Genomic DNA, 15807 nt, shown 5'->3' with positions numbered 1-15807 from the left:
ACATTTACTTGATTTCATACATGGAATTTTAATAGATCTTTCCGAGTTTGTACTGCAAGTTTTATTATTTAAATGTAGTAATCGTCTCGAATTGTCATATATTAAAATATCGTATATTATATTAGAATACACTAGAATATATTAGAATACAATGCAATATCCTAGAATATACTAGAATACACTAGAATACAGTATAAGGTACCAGAATATACTATAACATACTAGAATATAGTGTAAGGTACCAGAATATACTGTAATATACTAGAATATAGTGTAAGGTACCAGAATATACTGTAGTATACTAGAATGCAGTATATGGTACCAGAATATACTATAATATTCTAAACTATAGTGTAAGGTACCAGAATATACTATAACATACTAGAATATAGTGCAAGGTACCAGAATATACTGTAATATACTCGAATACAGTGTAAGGTACTAGAATATACTATAATATTCTAGACTATAGTGTAAGGTACCAGAATATACTATAACATACTAGAATATAGTGTAAGGTCCCAGAATATACTGTAATATACTCGAATACAGTGGAAGGTACTACAATATACTATAATATACTAGAACATAGTGTAAGGTACCAGAATATAATATAGCAGAGTATACTAGTAGCGAAATAAATTTTTCTCGAACTGTTTAATTAACAGAAAATAATGAAATTCTTCGGACAGGAAACCGCAGGACTCTCCCTCATTTAGCAAGGACCTCTTTCATTCGCGTTGATTAACTTTTCCCGCTCGAATTTAAATTCGCTGGCTGGCGAGTGCAGCAGCCAGTGCAAAATTTGTTGGCCGCATGCAGGAGGAGACACGTCGATTATGATAACAACAAGGGGCGGCGGAAACGGCCGGAAATGGAGTTGCAACGTGTCCTTGAAGGCTGCCGACATGTTGGGTCGATGATCGTAATTGGATTTATGTCTTATCGGGGACATTAAATCAAGGAAAATCGATCCGACGCGACAGCGTCGGTCTCGAAGAATGTGTTCACACTTTGACTGTCGCCTCGGTGACGTGATGTCATCCATATTTCACGGTATTATGCTTCCGGGCTCAAAAATTAATTTTCTGCGAACGTCCATTCGCTCAATTCAGATCACGGACGCTGTTCAACAAACGTTTGACATTTTTCTCAGCTACGAAACGACTAAATAAATTGTACAAATCTGAGACGTTATTTCAACGGTCGCTCTGATCAATTATTCCATCCGAAGAAATTCAGAAATACATAGAAAAGAACTTGAAATTTCCGCAACAGTATAAAATGTTAAATATTTCTAAATTAACATGTTATAAACAATATCACACACTTCTCGGCACAACACACAGCCGCGTTAATAGCTTCCACGGAAAAGATGTGCATTCATTACCGCGGTGATTTTTTAACTCGCTGAAAATAATGCAAAAATTAAAAACCAAGGTACATTCCGATCGAATCACGGTGTTTTTTTTTTTTAGGAAAGTGGTGTGAAACGAACCGTGTAAATTCATAACGGCAGAGGCGTGGGAGATGACGCCGCGGGTTAAGTTTCGAGGACTCGGAACATTTGGATCGCGTTAGAGTTAATAACTTCATGCACCGGCGAGGATAATTAGATTCGCGGGTTATCATGAATAGCTTCCGGAAAGTTTAACCGCACGTGATCACGCTGGGACGAGGCAGGTGGTTGATCATGGCCGTGTCTGTGTCTCTGTCTATGTGTGCGCTCGGTCGTCCGCCAATCTCGAATTTGCATAAGGCAAAAAGGTTACTTCATCGGCGTCGATCCGGCGGGAAGTTCGGTTTTGTGGAACTTCGGGAGATAATGCGGATCATCTCGAATAACTTCCTCGCCGACTTAATTTCAGCGGTTATAGCAATTTTACTCCTTTCACGTCGCGAATAGATTGCGGATCTTTGTGCAAAATTAAAATCATTATTCTGTTGCGACAAAATGTTAGCAAACATTTGCCACTCTATTCCATCGAACGTTTTAAAATTTTCAGTTCCGTAATAAATAATTACTAACTGCGTTGACTAATCGGACATGCTAAATTAAAAAAACGTATTTTACTATTTGTGAAACGATGATTATTTATTTTTTTCAGACGGGTCAGAGTAAAGAAATTTCGAGTTTCACAATATAATCTGTAATTAACAGCCGAGAAACCAAGAATACCTCGCAGGGGAGCATACAATTGTTAATCAAAGTAACAAAGTGTTGAAAACAATGTAGAACGCTGAATTTCCCACGAGCTGAAATTCAAGAAACCCGGATCCAATGTCCGACGGACGATTCTTTCCCATCCGTTCCATTTTCCTCCGCCGTTTTCCGAGCAATTAACAACGACTTCGCTTACGTCTTCAATTATCTTAACTCGTTTCGAGACATTGTCATGTTTCTCCTGCGCGCAGGCCCGAGGGGAATATTCGCGACAGTATGACAGAAACGGTGGAGAGAAAGACGGTTCGTATTTCAACGTTTGTTTTGACAAAAACGCGCTCGCGGGCGTATCTTTTTCAGGATCGCGCACTTCGGAGCCGCTACAGGAATTTCAAAGTGGTTCTCGAGGGAAATGAGGGACGCGCCATATCGTGCCAGTGGAATTCCGCTTTTCCCCTACGGGGGAAAGTCTGCTATCGAAACAACCGAGCGCCGCTTAATCCCTCGCATTTTCTCATTAGAAACACAGCACAGCACATTATATCTGGAACGCAGAAAGTTATATTAAAATTGTTCAAACTTTCTTGTTCCTGATTATTCTGTTCTCTAACTTTTATCGAAGCATTCGTGGCATTTTTCCGATTAATACGAGCACCAACATGACGTCGTTCGGATCATGCATGCTCGTTTAATCCGCGATATTGTAGAACTTCGATTATGCGAACTAACCAGGTTTTTAGATAATAAAAAATATTTTTCGGACTATGTGATGTTGGTGCTCTTTTTAATCAGAAGAATGCAACGAATGTGCTGGTACGGTTAAGAAATCGTTAGAAACGAGAGGTTAAAAAATAGTTTCGACAAAACCCAGAGAAGTATGAATGCAGAGGCACGCAACAGCGCAGGAAAGGTCAGATTGTTGCTTATCACCGGGGCATAAAGTTCGTTCGAAAACGCTGAGTAGCGTCGATATTAGTAGGGAGTATCGCGGAGCCCAGGGCGTGGTGAATAATCGTCCGCGGCGTATAGCGGGTTGCATATTCGCGGCGCCGCTCGGTAATATTTGCGATTCGGTATTCATGCGGTCGTTCCAGCGGGAAAAGCACGCAATAAGAAAGGCAATAGCCGAGAGTCGGACGCGGAATCGTCCGATAGAAGTGTATAGCGTATAGCAGCAACGACCAGAGCCTTGTTGCTGCTCATCGGGGGACGAGCTATCGATTGACATTCATGGAGGTGTCGGGGGTTGACAGCAGATCGCCGGGCTCTCTTCCGCTGCGAAGATTTCGCTTTTGGCGGCCTGTCATCGAGTAGGTAATGGCCATCGTAAAGCTCGGCCAATCTGCCCGCCATTATATTACATTTCTCGGGTCTGCGGTCGTAATCCCACTTCCTGTGTCCCGCAATCTCCCGCCGACTCTCTCTCTCCCTCTCTCTCTTTTATTCTGTAAGTTTCCCACTCTCGTCCTCCCGGACTCTCTTGTTCTTCAACTTCCTCACTCTCCAACTCTTCAACTTTATCATTCTCTCCCTCTCTTGCGCACACTCTCATCCTCGCTCTCCATCTATCTCACCTTCTCGCTCGCTGACTCTCTAACTTTGTCGCTCCCTCGCTCTCCCTACAGTTCCGGTGCATAGTCCGCGCACGTGGGCGCGCCGCGGCGTGCATGCATCCCTTGCAGCCTTGAATACCGTGTGAGGTCGTTATAAATCACGGGTTGAACGCGACCCAACCTCTCCCCACGCCCGCCAAAAACAATCCGACGCAATTACGGAATGATCCAGCTGCGCGCCTACGTGAATCATACTGCGTCGATCGATGCTTCAAATCACCTCCGGGATTGGTTCGATCGATTGCAAATGAAACGTGGAAATCAAATCGGAAAATAGGATCTTTGATTTGCAATAGCAAAAATTTGTGATAAAAATGCGTATAAGTATGAATACGAGTGTGAACGTGCGAGTATGCGTGAGTAGAGAGCAGAGGAAAAGGAAAAAAGCTGCACGAAAACAACAACAAAGATGAAATCAATGGTTAATGTAGATGGAAAAAGCTGCACGAAAACAACAACAAAGATGGAAAAATGCGTTCCTAGATCGCCAATATTGCTCCATGCGTCGCGACCATTTTTCAAGCACAGTATTGTAGGCTCTGCTATAATAGCAGTTGGAAAGGTGCCACCCAGTGCATCGGTACGGTAACGCGACCATTATTGCGCCGCTCAATGCACGGTATTGAATTTGCTGTTAATATCGAGTTACACACAAGCTGATGCATTGGCTGGATCGAACTACGTTTCCTTTTTCTAATGAACGCCAGAGTACAGCCGCTGCTCAATTTCGAACGGCACCATGTTATTTTTCCTATGCGTCATCGGCTACCTTACACGCATTGCGTGCTCATGGAGACGTCAACGTAAATATCGTCGAATCATGCGACCAACTTCCCAGCTAATTTCGGCAAGGACCCGAGCAAAATTATTCCAGATCTCTTCAAGGGCGACGATAAAATACTTGTGAGACCTTTGCGAACATGTTTGTGACGCATTTCTGATTAAAACGAGTACCAACACAACACAATTCGAACTATTGTCCGTTCAATCCACGATTACGCAGAATCTCGATTATCCGAACCGATGATATTTGAACACTCGATGAATTCCCTATTATCCGAATTTAAACAGTTCGATCAATTCACTGTACATTGCAACTCAAATTGTATCACTGCAGTATTAATATTCCACCGGTTAGTTCGGATAATCGAGGCTCCACCATATCGTGGATTAAACAAGTAAATAATAATTCGAATGGTATCGTGTTGGTACTCTTTCGAAACAGAAAAGCGTTGCGAATATGCCAGTAAACGATTCGCACACAAAAAAGAACCATTAAAAACGAAGGCTTTGTTCCGCCGATACCAACACGTTCCTGCGTTCGACGCCGATAAAACATTGTTGTGCCATCAAATTCAAACAACATTGAAACAGTTTTGTTTCGCTTTCAAACAGCTTTGCAGAGGGGAAAAAAGAATTTTCCATTGGACAATTAATAGCAACTCAATTAATAAAGTATCCGTCCGCAATGGGTCCCCGATGTTTAACGTTGAATTAGGCTGTCGCGCGCCGTTTCCGACATCTTTAAAATGAATATTCACGAAGGGATTTGGAAACCATTAGCGCCGGCGACACGCGCCGCTCGTTCGCTAATTAATTCCGCGATCCCGCGCCGCAATAACAAACCCCCGTCACCGAACAATTGCGGTTTTATGTGCTACCACTGCCAACCTCTCCCTCTCCCCAGTTCCCCCTCTCATCGTTTTCCAAATGAATACTTCCAATTAACACTCCGGCCGCCGATCACTGTTCGCGGGAAACGTGTAACAATGTTCGACGCGATTGGGTCCCGGTCGTGTTAGGTTTCGTGTCCGATAAGGGAAAAAATTGCGGGGAACTCTGACCCGGATGCGGCTAACTTTTTCATTTCGCCTGGCCGAAACCGTTGTTGCATTTTTTTCATCCCGTATTTTTTCCTCCGTGGTCCGCAACAATACATGATTTGCAAGTTTCTTTTTTTTTTGTTTACTGTGTCCGTGCTACACGACCTTTTACCCGAAGAGTACAATCGCAAGATTATTCCAATATTATTTTGCATTGTGCTTCGTTTTTGCGTGCGCGTCGCTTTTCTTTTTTTCACGAGACTGTTCTCTGGGATTTCGGTCAGTGATTTCAGCTGCTTTACAAAGGATTTTCAGGTGGATAAAAAGTCTGACGTTTACCGAAGACGTAAAGGATGTTTGGATGCTTTTTAGTGATTTATTTATTTTGTGAAGTTCGTAGGTATTGGTTAAATGTTTAAAATTTTGAAGTGATGATTTTCGATAAAGCGAATGATAAATTTGAACGATATTTTGTAGAGTCTCTGTCTAATTATAAGTCGAAATGGAGTTCGTTGAAGACGGAATTGGAAATTTGTGAAATGTTCAAGTGAAACGTCTACCGCACTTATAAATATTTCAACGTTTGACAGTTTTCAGCGGTGAAATATCGGGGAAAAAAATTTTCACCGACCGAATCGAAAAATAAAGATCACCGACGAACTATACGTACACGTACACCAGCGAAGACAGTAACGCTATCTCGTCGAAATCTCAAACCTAACTTTCGATTCAGTCTACCTCCGCCTAACCGAAAATAGGCTGACTCGGCAATCCCGCATGGCAAATAAAGGCAGGAGGGAATCGATAATCGACTAATTAACCGTTGTAACTCGATTGTTTGCACGATGCGTTCTCGCGAGCTAAGAGAGAAGTGTAATCGAAGATCGTCCGCTGATTTCGAATATCGAGATCGAGCTGGATCTCAATCGTAAAAAAAGGAATCTAACAACGATGGAACATCACTGGGAAACATTATACTAAATAATTTTATCGAATAGTTCCCCACGAACGCATCTGTAAATCTCAATAATCTTTCAGGCGTGCGACAGGACGCGTCTGACCACGATCGGCCAATTCTACTGCCTGCACACATGGAACTGCAATTTATTGAAATAAAAATCCGAGGATACTCTGTTACCCTTCGAGCATATTGCAAATCGTAATCGAATTTGCTGCGCTCGATAAATTGACGTAAAAATTCACAAATAATTCTGTCTCCCTAAATTATTAAAGACGGGGATGGAAGTGGTTTCAGAATTCGACAAATGTCACGATCGACACGGGGATTGCGCAGAAAGATAGCTGATAGTTTCCAGTATAAAATAGATAGTCAATAGAACCGAGAAGCTGCATGCTTCGTTATTTTGAATGCAACTGAAACGAACTGATTGACCGAGCCCGGCGGATGCAAGGCGTTACACGGCGAGCTCGAACGCGTGCATAGGATGCACCGTCGCGACGCGTCGCGTCGCCTGCGATGCGCGCTGTAACGCTTGATTCCGAGCCTGTGGAAATCGCGATCCGATATTCCTGCGATGGCCGGAAACGCGTGCGAGCCCGTTTTATAGATTCCTCGGCGCGGGAGGATCATTAAAGCGGAAGCTACTCGCGCTTCACGGGGACGTACCGGCGTTTACGAGCCACGAGGAAATTCCAGATATCGATTCTCCCGGCCGCTCAGCGAAGACGGACTGCCCCGAGAAAGAGGTGAACGAGCGGACAGAAAAAAAAATGTAAAAGCTCTCCCGGAGCTGTTATCCCTCTTCTTTTACGTCTTTCTGTTTCCCACGCCGGAACCGAACCCGGAATTACAGCCCCCATACACCGGGGGTTCGCAAGCTGCTCGAACGCATTGACTTCAGCCAACGCGAAGTACAAAGGAATTGATCGTGTTAGATTTTTCATTAATCGCCGTATTTGAAAATCGTTGTTAATATTCTGATAATGTTGACTTTATAAAGAATGAATAAACAAATAATCCGCTTCGTCAACAAATACACAATACTCTTAAGAACAATACTGTAAAATTTCATCCAAATCGGTCCGGTCTTTCAGATATAAATCCGAGCGCACGTGACCCCCTGACTGGTTCGGATAGTAGAGGTTCTACAAAATCGCGGATTAAACGAATAAGCACGAACCAAACTGTACCGTGTTTGGTATCGATTTAATCAGGAAAGCGTCGCGCATATACCGCTAAAGGTATCGTAAAAAGATAATTACAAATAACGAAGCTTTTTATCCTTTTTTCCGTCCAATAGCGACGAGAGACCGCGAAATAACGTCTGTGCCCGTTGTGAGTGACATTTCGGTGTCGAATTTCTCGCGTATACCGACGCGTTTACTGTACGTAGCACCATTTGTCCCGGTCAGGGCCAAGTAGAAACGGTGAACAATGCACAGACAATGTTCGTGTACGCAATACCGCAATATCATGGTCCCAATCGATGAATTACGAGGAAACAAGTTCAAAATTGAAGGTAACGAAGAACACGTATCGGTGAATTTTTTTATGTACAATACATCCCACAGAGACGCAAAGTGACCTCTGGTATTAGTTTCATTAAGAATGAAACAAATGACTGTTGTTGTTTTACGTTACTCGATCGCTTGCCGCGAAATAGTGTATATGAAAACGTGTGTTCTGATTACCTGGCATTATTAATACTTTTATATTCATAATAATATGAATTCCACAGTTGAAGGTAAATATAAAATTGCAAAATTTCAATTTAGTGACTCATACGATTATTTCCACTTCGGGACATCTTGATATACATGGTGTTCGTTTCTTTTGTAAGCTATTTCACGTTTTGTGGAATGCAGAACCCAAGTTACTAAATGTTACCAATTGAAACTATTTTTAAGCAAGAGTAACACTCCTGTACTTGATACAAATTGAATAGCTTTTTGCCTTTAGTTGCCATTTTGTGAGAAATAATATTTTTGTAGACAGAGTGCGTCCTGAAGAAATTAGGTCTTATGCAGTCGACTATGATCAAGAATCGTCATATACTCATACATTATTCTGGGTATCGTGCCCGCGGGCACAGCTGCGGGCAAATGACTCAACGGAGTGGGGATAGGTCGTAGCACAGCCGTAGCTGGCCACGCAGCTGTGCCAATACGTGTGACAAATCATGCAGCCTCGCCCGCATGGGCGTGGTTTCGTGCCCGCAGGGGCGTGGCGTTCTGCGTATGCCCAAGGCAAGAAAATCGCAGCCCGTACGGGCAGACACTGAACAGCTCTGGTTTAACACGTTGATTGCCACGTTGAGCGCACATGGGTGACATAATTGTTCATCCATTTTTCAAATTTATTTTTTGTTATAATATATTTTGAACACTATTTGCGTCATTTGTTTCATTGTTAATGAAACTAATATCAGAGGTCACTTTGCGTCTCTGTGGGACGTATAGTACAAGAAAAATTCCTCCTAATTCATCGATTGGGACCCCTGGTGGGCGTCCCCTAACTTCCCGTGTCGATTTCCGGGACAATGAAGCCCGAACGAAAGGAATTTCGTCTCGGATACGTTCGGGACGTCTTAGACGGAGCAGTCGCCGAATAGTTTGACGAGGAACGAACTTGGAATTGTAAATTCTTCTGCCGATCGATCTCGCGGAACGCTGCAGAACTTGCGAACTTGTTCTTCTGCCCGGAAACAAGAAGCACCCCGTAGCCCGGTGGAATAATTGAAATGGGACACGAGCACGATCCATATTCATATTTATATTCCACGTGACCCGACACACCTTACCTACGACCTCGAATACGACATAAGAAAAATGATGGACTCAGCTCGAAAACTGGCCAGTCGAAAAACGGGACAGCTTTTTCCCTCTGACGCGGAAATTATTTATTCACCCGTTTCATGCGTTTTCTCGCGCAGGACCTACGCTTTTATTTTTAACTGTTTCTTTTTTCACTCGGCGCTGCACACGGTCTCGTTCCAACCAGTTCTTTCAGCTGTGGAAACAGAGTGCAGCAGGTTTCACTTTTTGACGGAACTGTTGTGCGATTTGTAGATTTGATTCGACCGAACGCAAGATGCGTTGCTCTAGTTTCGACACGTTTCGTGCACGCGTGGCGATTAATGATTATCGCGCTGTCGATTGTCGGATTATTTTAAAAATAAATATGATTATTTGCACGCGCGCACGCGGATGTGTGAAAGATACGTATTTATGAGTGTATAAATTAATCCGTGGGACAGTGAAAAATTTAGGCGAAATATGAGAGCATCATAAAACAGGGAAATGGAAGAATGCGTAAACACGTGGGTGCAAATATGGACTTATATGAAACGAATGCGGAAAGTGGATATGAAACTAGTATCATAACTCACGGTGCCTAAATTCACGGTCTAAATATTTAATATATAATAAATTCGTATCTGTTTATCAGTACCGCGCAAAGTTAAATTGTGTTATTTTTAAGTACCATCGCGTTTGCAAGAAAATTTGCTTGAAACTTGCTTCGAAATGTAATGGATTCATTTAAAAATGTGATAGTAAATTCATTCACGAACCGATCTCATAATTTACGAGGGCATCTGCTTTACATAATTCAAATATAATGTATTCGAACTAACGGGACCTTTCAAAATTATATTTGCCGGATTATCGTTGGAAACGAATCTCATTTTGCTCCTCATATGTTCAATATAACAAATTAATTTCTACTTAACAGTGTATCTCCCCAAATTAATTTACTTAGATTATCATTATGAAATCGATTTCATAATTTTCCGAGGAATTTTCTCTAAACATTTATGACAAATTAATTTCTACTTAATGCCGTCTGTGAAAATTAATTTAAATAGGTTAAAGTTCAGAAACTCATTTTACATGTATGAAACTAATTTTAACCTCTTAAAATTAATTTACACAGATGGAAAATCACTACAGTCGCAGTTAAAACCAAAAAAATGTCAATAATACTTGTTTAAACTGCTCTCTGCTATATATCGTTGTTTTATTCTCAGCAGCTTAACTCCATTTATGTATTAGCGTTCATTCTTGAATCTACATAACAGCAATAATAATAATAATAATAATAATAATAACAATAGGTAAAACGGGAACGAAGCAGAAAGACCCTACAATTATGCTAACAAGCAAAGCAGGAGCGTAGCATGTTAATGCGCTACCGTTCCCGACGCATCAGTTCCAAGATCTCCATTACAATTTCAACGATCTCCATTTTACAATTTATTTACGGGACGATATTTATTGGCGAGGCATTGATAAACGTCAACACAGGTCTCGATAACAATCTCCCGGCCAGGTTGTTTTTCAATTTCGTGGGAACACCGGACAGATGAAATCGCACGATAAACGGATATACTGAAGCGCTACCAAGATTTTTCAGACAGATAGAGCCATCTAGCACGTTTAATTAAATTCGCCCGTTTAGAATCTCCGCTTTAACGTCTCGTTCCCCGCAGAATAAGATCCACAACCGGGATTTCGAAACTTCCATTTCTCATTACAGATCAAATTGCACGGGAACCTCAATTTTGTTCTTACCGGGAGCCATTTCTCTTTCCGAGCCTGCTAATTCTCCCGGGCGCCATTTTTAGATCGCACTGCATGGCGGTCTCCCACGCGCCCTCTTTACGGTTTCTCTTTAGAATTTCTCTTCGTAATTGCACCTATTAACAACCGTTAATGTATTTAATGTCACAACAGCCATTGAGGAATAATTCTTTAGGCCGCCATTTTGTACAGTCTCGCATGGCAATAGCAATCTCCCTCGAGTAGTTCACAATTTTCCTTTACGATTCTTCTATGTAATTTTTCTTCATAGTTTTAGCTATTAACACTAGGTTTACGGAGCATTAAAAGTGAGTATTTTACATTACTTTATAAAAATAAGAAGAATGTGTCTATCCAAGTTTTCCGCCATTTTTTAAATAATATATACCTAAGGAAATAAGTTTGTTGAGTAATTCCACGTAGATGGATCTTCACAATCTCAATAATCGTAAATTAATAATATAGAACCCGTCATTTTGACAGGTCCCGTAAACCTAGTGTTAACAACCGTTAATGTATTTAATGTCACGACGGCCATTGAAGAATAATTCTTTTGGCCCCCATTTTTCGCCAAGAAATAATTAGACGAAATGAACGAAATTGCCGCATCAATCGACAGGTTCGTCCAAATAGTTTCTCAATCATTCGATGCACTTTTTCCGACGGCTGAGTCGGAAACGAACAATGGACACCATCGTTGAAATGAAAAATATAGAACGAGTACCAAAACATGGAAAATTGAAATGTAAAGGTCTCGAACAATATTCTAATATTACTCTAATATTTTCTCTTAATGCGACAAGCCTCTGAAAACAATGCCTTTGAACATTTCCGAAACCCTGAGATTATTTCTCCAAGTCTTTCGTTGTGTAGAATATTTTTGATTATCAAAATTAATTATGATATTGGTGGTGTTCGTGCAAACGGTCTGTGTTTTCCGTGCTTTGCATGAACAATTTAATACTTTTAATAGATTCCCGATATTTATGAAATCGTAGAATGCTATCGCCTAATGCTCTGCTCATTAAAACCAGACAGGGTCATTAACTCTATTATTAACTCCGTCGTGCACTAAACGAAAAGTAACTCGTTATGTTCTAGTGACCTTTTTTCACTGCAGACCATTCGAAAGTTCGTAAACGCATAAATTCCGTGGCCGTTCACTGTTACACAACGAGATTAGGGTTGTTGGTTATTGTAACATTATACACGATATTCCTGAAGTATAAGCAAATATTTGCCAACGGTGAATAAGGCGAGCTCGATGACGAACAGCTTGCTGGGAAACAGCCCTCGGGGCTGTAACAGGTTAATTGCACCTTCTGCGACCCATTTAAAATTCAACATTCCATTCTATGGAAACCATAACCGGAGAAACTTTTGAAATACGTTTGCAAATTCTCGTGCTTTCAATTTTTTCACAATCTGTCTTTATTATCAAAGTTGGACCCAACGAATTGCATTTTTTTTCTCACGTATCCATTTGGATTCTAAATACATAAAGTCCTCTCCGACAGTCTAGCTAGAATATTCAACATCCGAAACGCAACTCTTTTATCATTTTGAAAACGTAATTAGATCCTCTTAGATCGTTCTCCGAATTTTGGGCGACGCCGCGCCGTGTTTGACCATGACGAATACGCTCGTTTATGCTCGCGTGCATATGAAAAAATGTGTTTACACGATAACGAAGTACTAGGGAATTTCGCGAGAAATTCACCAACGCCCACATTATAGACTAATTACGCGTGCAGTTAATTAATAGCCGGCTTCGCTGAAAGTTGCACGGTTCCTGTACTTAAAGGGAATACTCTGACAGTAAATGTCGGTCGCGTAGCGTGCTAGGCGGCTGCATGTGAAATCTTTCCGCGTCGTCTGCGTTCTACGATGCTGTTGTTGGTTCAAATAGATCCCGTACAGCAATAATTAAACACCAAAAAGCTTTGTCGCTGAATTAGCATCACATTTCTCACGGATCCGAATGCGCCCTGCCATTTTACGGTCACCGCGCGCAAATATCGTGCACATCTCTTGCGCGAATATCGAGGCACTACAGTACACTACAGTACACTGCCTTAGACTCTCCTGACTAGAATGCAGATTTCACGCGCTTATGGCAAAAATGAGTAGATCAAATGCAACGCAGTAAACTCATTTAAAGTATATAAAAATACTGCCCTATTAATTTCAGCTCGATAAAATAATTAACCCTTCGTGGACAAGCATTTTCTGCACCGTCCACGGTCGTTTACGTTCAGGAATAATTTTTGCACCTTTCTAGGCTTTCAAAAAATCTAAAAAAATTCTGGAAGATGTATTGAAGTCCCTACTCTGATATACAATCGTTGAGGAAAGAATTCTCGCAGGGAAAAAAGACGAACAAATTCGCACGAATGAGCTTCTCCTCGAGGAATGCACCCTGCGATTTTAGGGACAAATATCGTGCGTATCTCTTGCACAAATATCGAGGCACTGCAGTACACTGTCTGAAGGTCTCGTGGCGCGGTGTACGTCAAAGGGGGAGAGAGCAGAAAAGGGCAAAGAAATTCACCGATAGGCAAGCTAGGGCCGTATGCGTACATAATATCGTTACTCACGTGTGCTGTCGTACCGGATGCCGTTCAGCTCTTCGAGGCACGGTAACGTCGCCATCGTTCCCGGCGGTGTTCTCGGCCAGCAGAGCAACGAGTCCCAGCTAATTTCGCAACCCTGTTGCTCCTTCCCCGCGTCCGTCCCGAGGGACAGTTCCAGCTCTTCGCGTTGCTGCAGCTCGTAACACTTGATCTCCTTGGCGATGCGCGATTCGTTCAGCTTGTTAATGTAGTTCAACGCCTTCACCACGTAATTGTCACTGTCCGCGAACGTCTCGTTGTCCTGCAGCCAGGCCATCGTTTCGCCGTTCATGATCCACACTGTCCGACGAGCAAACGGCCCTCGCCTTCCCGCGGGACAAACAAAACCAGACGAACTAAACTTCCAGCACAGTCGGTGCTTGCAAGAATTATTATTCAACTCGGCCACCGAGGGCCCCGGACGGCTTTTAAACCGTCGTAAAAGCTCGCGTGGACCTTTGAGCGTGTTTGCCGGAAATGGGAAGCTGGCCAATTGTTCTTTGAAACTGTTTCACTGGTTTTGCGCCTGTAGTTATTAATGTTTTGCAATATGGTTTATAAGATATCCGGTGTTTACTGATTTTCTTGCACTGTAAGTTTGATATCTAGTGGGGTCACTTTATGAAGTATGCTTTTGCAAGCCACGATGTTAATTAGGATAATGAGGCTGATGGGTGTGCGGGAATTACGGGATAGAAATTGTAGCAGTGCTTTTTCGGAGGTCTTAGGTGAATAGTGTTTGTTACTGTTTAGTTTTACCCGGTGTTTTGTGTGATTTCAAAGAGCAAGGTGTGCTAATTTTTATCAATGATTTTCTTGAATTCTGCAGTGTTAATCTTAGTTAATTGTATGTAGGCGTCCACTACGGATTCTAGGCTCAGAGTGTCTCCTATTGTTTACAGAGAGCCCGCAGTAACCAAAGTTTAGTCTTGATGACGTGCTAATATTAATTGGGGTAGCTAGGTGCGCTGAAAAATTCGATTATTGTTCCCAGCAGTATTTTGTAACATTTACGATGATTTATATAAGTGGCGATGTTAATTAAAGTGTCTAGACATTTGAGAACACACGAGAACAACATCCAACAATATTTTTCTCGAATCCTCAGGATACAGTGTTAATCCTTGTTAATTATGTTTGGTGATCGGAATGTCGCATATCATTTATCAGGATTCCAACATTGAACTAAGCGTCTGACTGCGTCACCTGATAAGCCACAATGTTAATTAAAGCATCCAGGTCCTGAAGAGCATACAAGAAAAATGGCGAACAATATTTTTCACGAATCCTTGGGACACAGCGTTAATCCTTGACAGTTATATCCGTTGTCCTGTACGATTTCCATGCCCAGGGTATCTTCTATAATTCATCAAGATTCCAACATCGAGCTGAATGCCTAAATAGGTCACTTCTTAAGTTACGATGCTAATTAAAGCGCCTACGTCACTGAGAAAATACCAGAAAAGTTTCTACAAATATTGTTCCTGAATCCTTTAGGTACAGCGTTGATGCTTGCTAATTATATTTGTTGTCCTATACAATTTTCGAGGTCAGGATGCCTTCTACACTTTATGATGGTTCCAACATCAAAATGGACGTCTGAATAGGTCACTCGTTCAATCACTATGTTAATTAAAGCGTCTATATCCCCGAGAACACAGGAGAACAATTCCCATAAATATTTTTCTTGAGTACAATGTTAATCCTTGCTAACTATATCTGTACAATATCCAAGTTCAGCATGTCTCCTGATCAGAAGACATCTCACTCCACCACCAAACTAGACATTCAAACAGATCACGCAATAAATCACAATCTCAATTAGACCACGTATATCCTCAAAGAACGGATAATGCCCGAATCTTTAACCGTTAATCCTGACTAATTAAATCAGGCCTCCTTCGTAACGTTCATGTCCAGCCTGTCCCCTATTGTTCACAAGGACTCCGACACACCACGACATCAACAGCCCAGTGTCCGTCCAACAAGGCCTCGTTAATTAGAGCAACAGGATTCCCAGCACGGATCAGCGCGAACCTGCGGCGACTCTCAAA

At 41.8% G+C, this 15807-nt stretch overlaps 1 protein-coding gene across 3 annotated transcripts in view; it reads right to left on the bottom strand.

Annotated features, from left to right (window-relative positions):
- Positions 1-14668, bottom strand: part of Dh44-r1 (Diuretic hormone 44 receptor 1) — a 71754-nt gene extending 57086 nt beyond the window's left edge. For all 3 annotated transcript variants that reach the window (XM_076798586.1, XM_076798587.1, XM_076798585.1), the window contains exon 1: positions 13739-14668. In XM_076798586.1, the coding sequence (XP_076654701.1) occupies positions 13739-14045 (307 nt within the window). In that variant the 5' untranslated portion in view covers positions 14046-14668. The remainder of the gene's footprint in view (positions 1-13738) is intronic.
- Positions 14669-15807: the final 1139 nt, after the last annotated feature.

This window comes from Halictus rubicundus, chromosome 12 (assembly GCF_050948215.1).
Source record: "Halictus rubicundus isolate RS-2024b chromosome 12, iyHalRubi1_principal, whole genome shotgun sequence".
Taxonomy (NCBI): Eukaryota; Metazoa; Arthropoda; class Insecta; order Hymenoptera; family Halictidae; genus Halictus; species Halictus rubicundus.
Note: the sequence above shows the minus strand (reverse complement) of the source record. Positions and strands in the feature narration are given on the sequence as shown.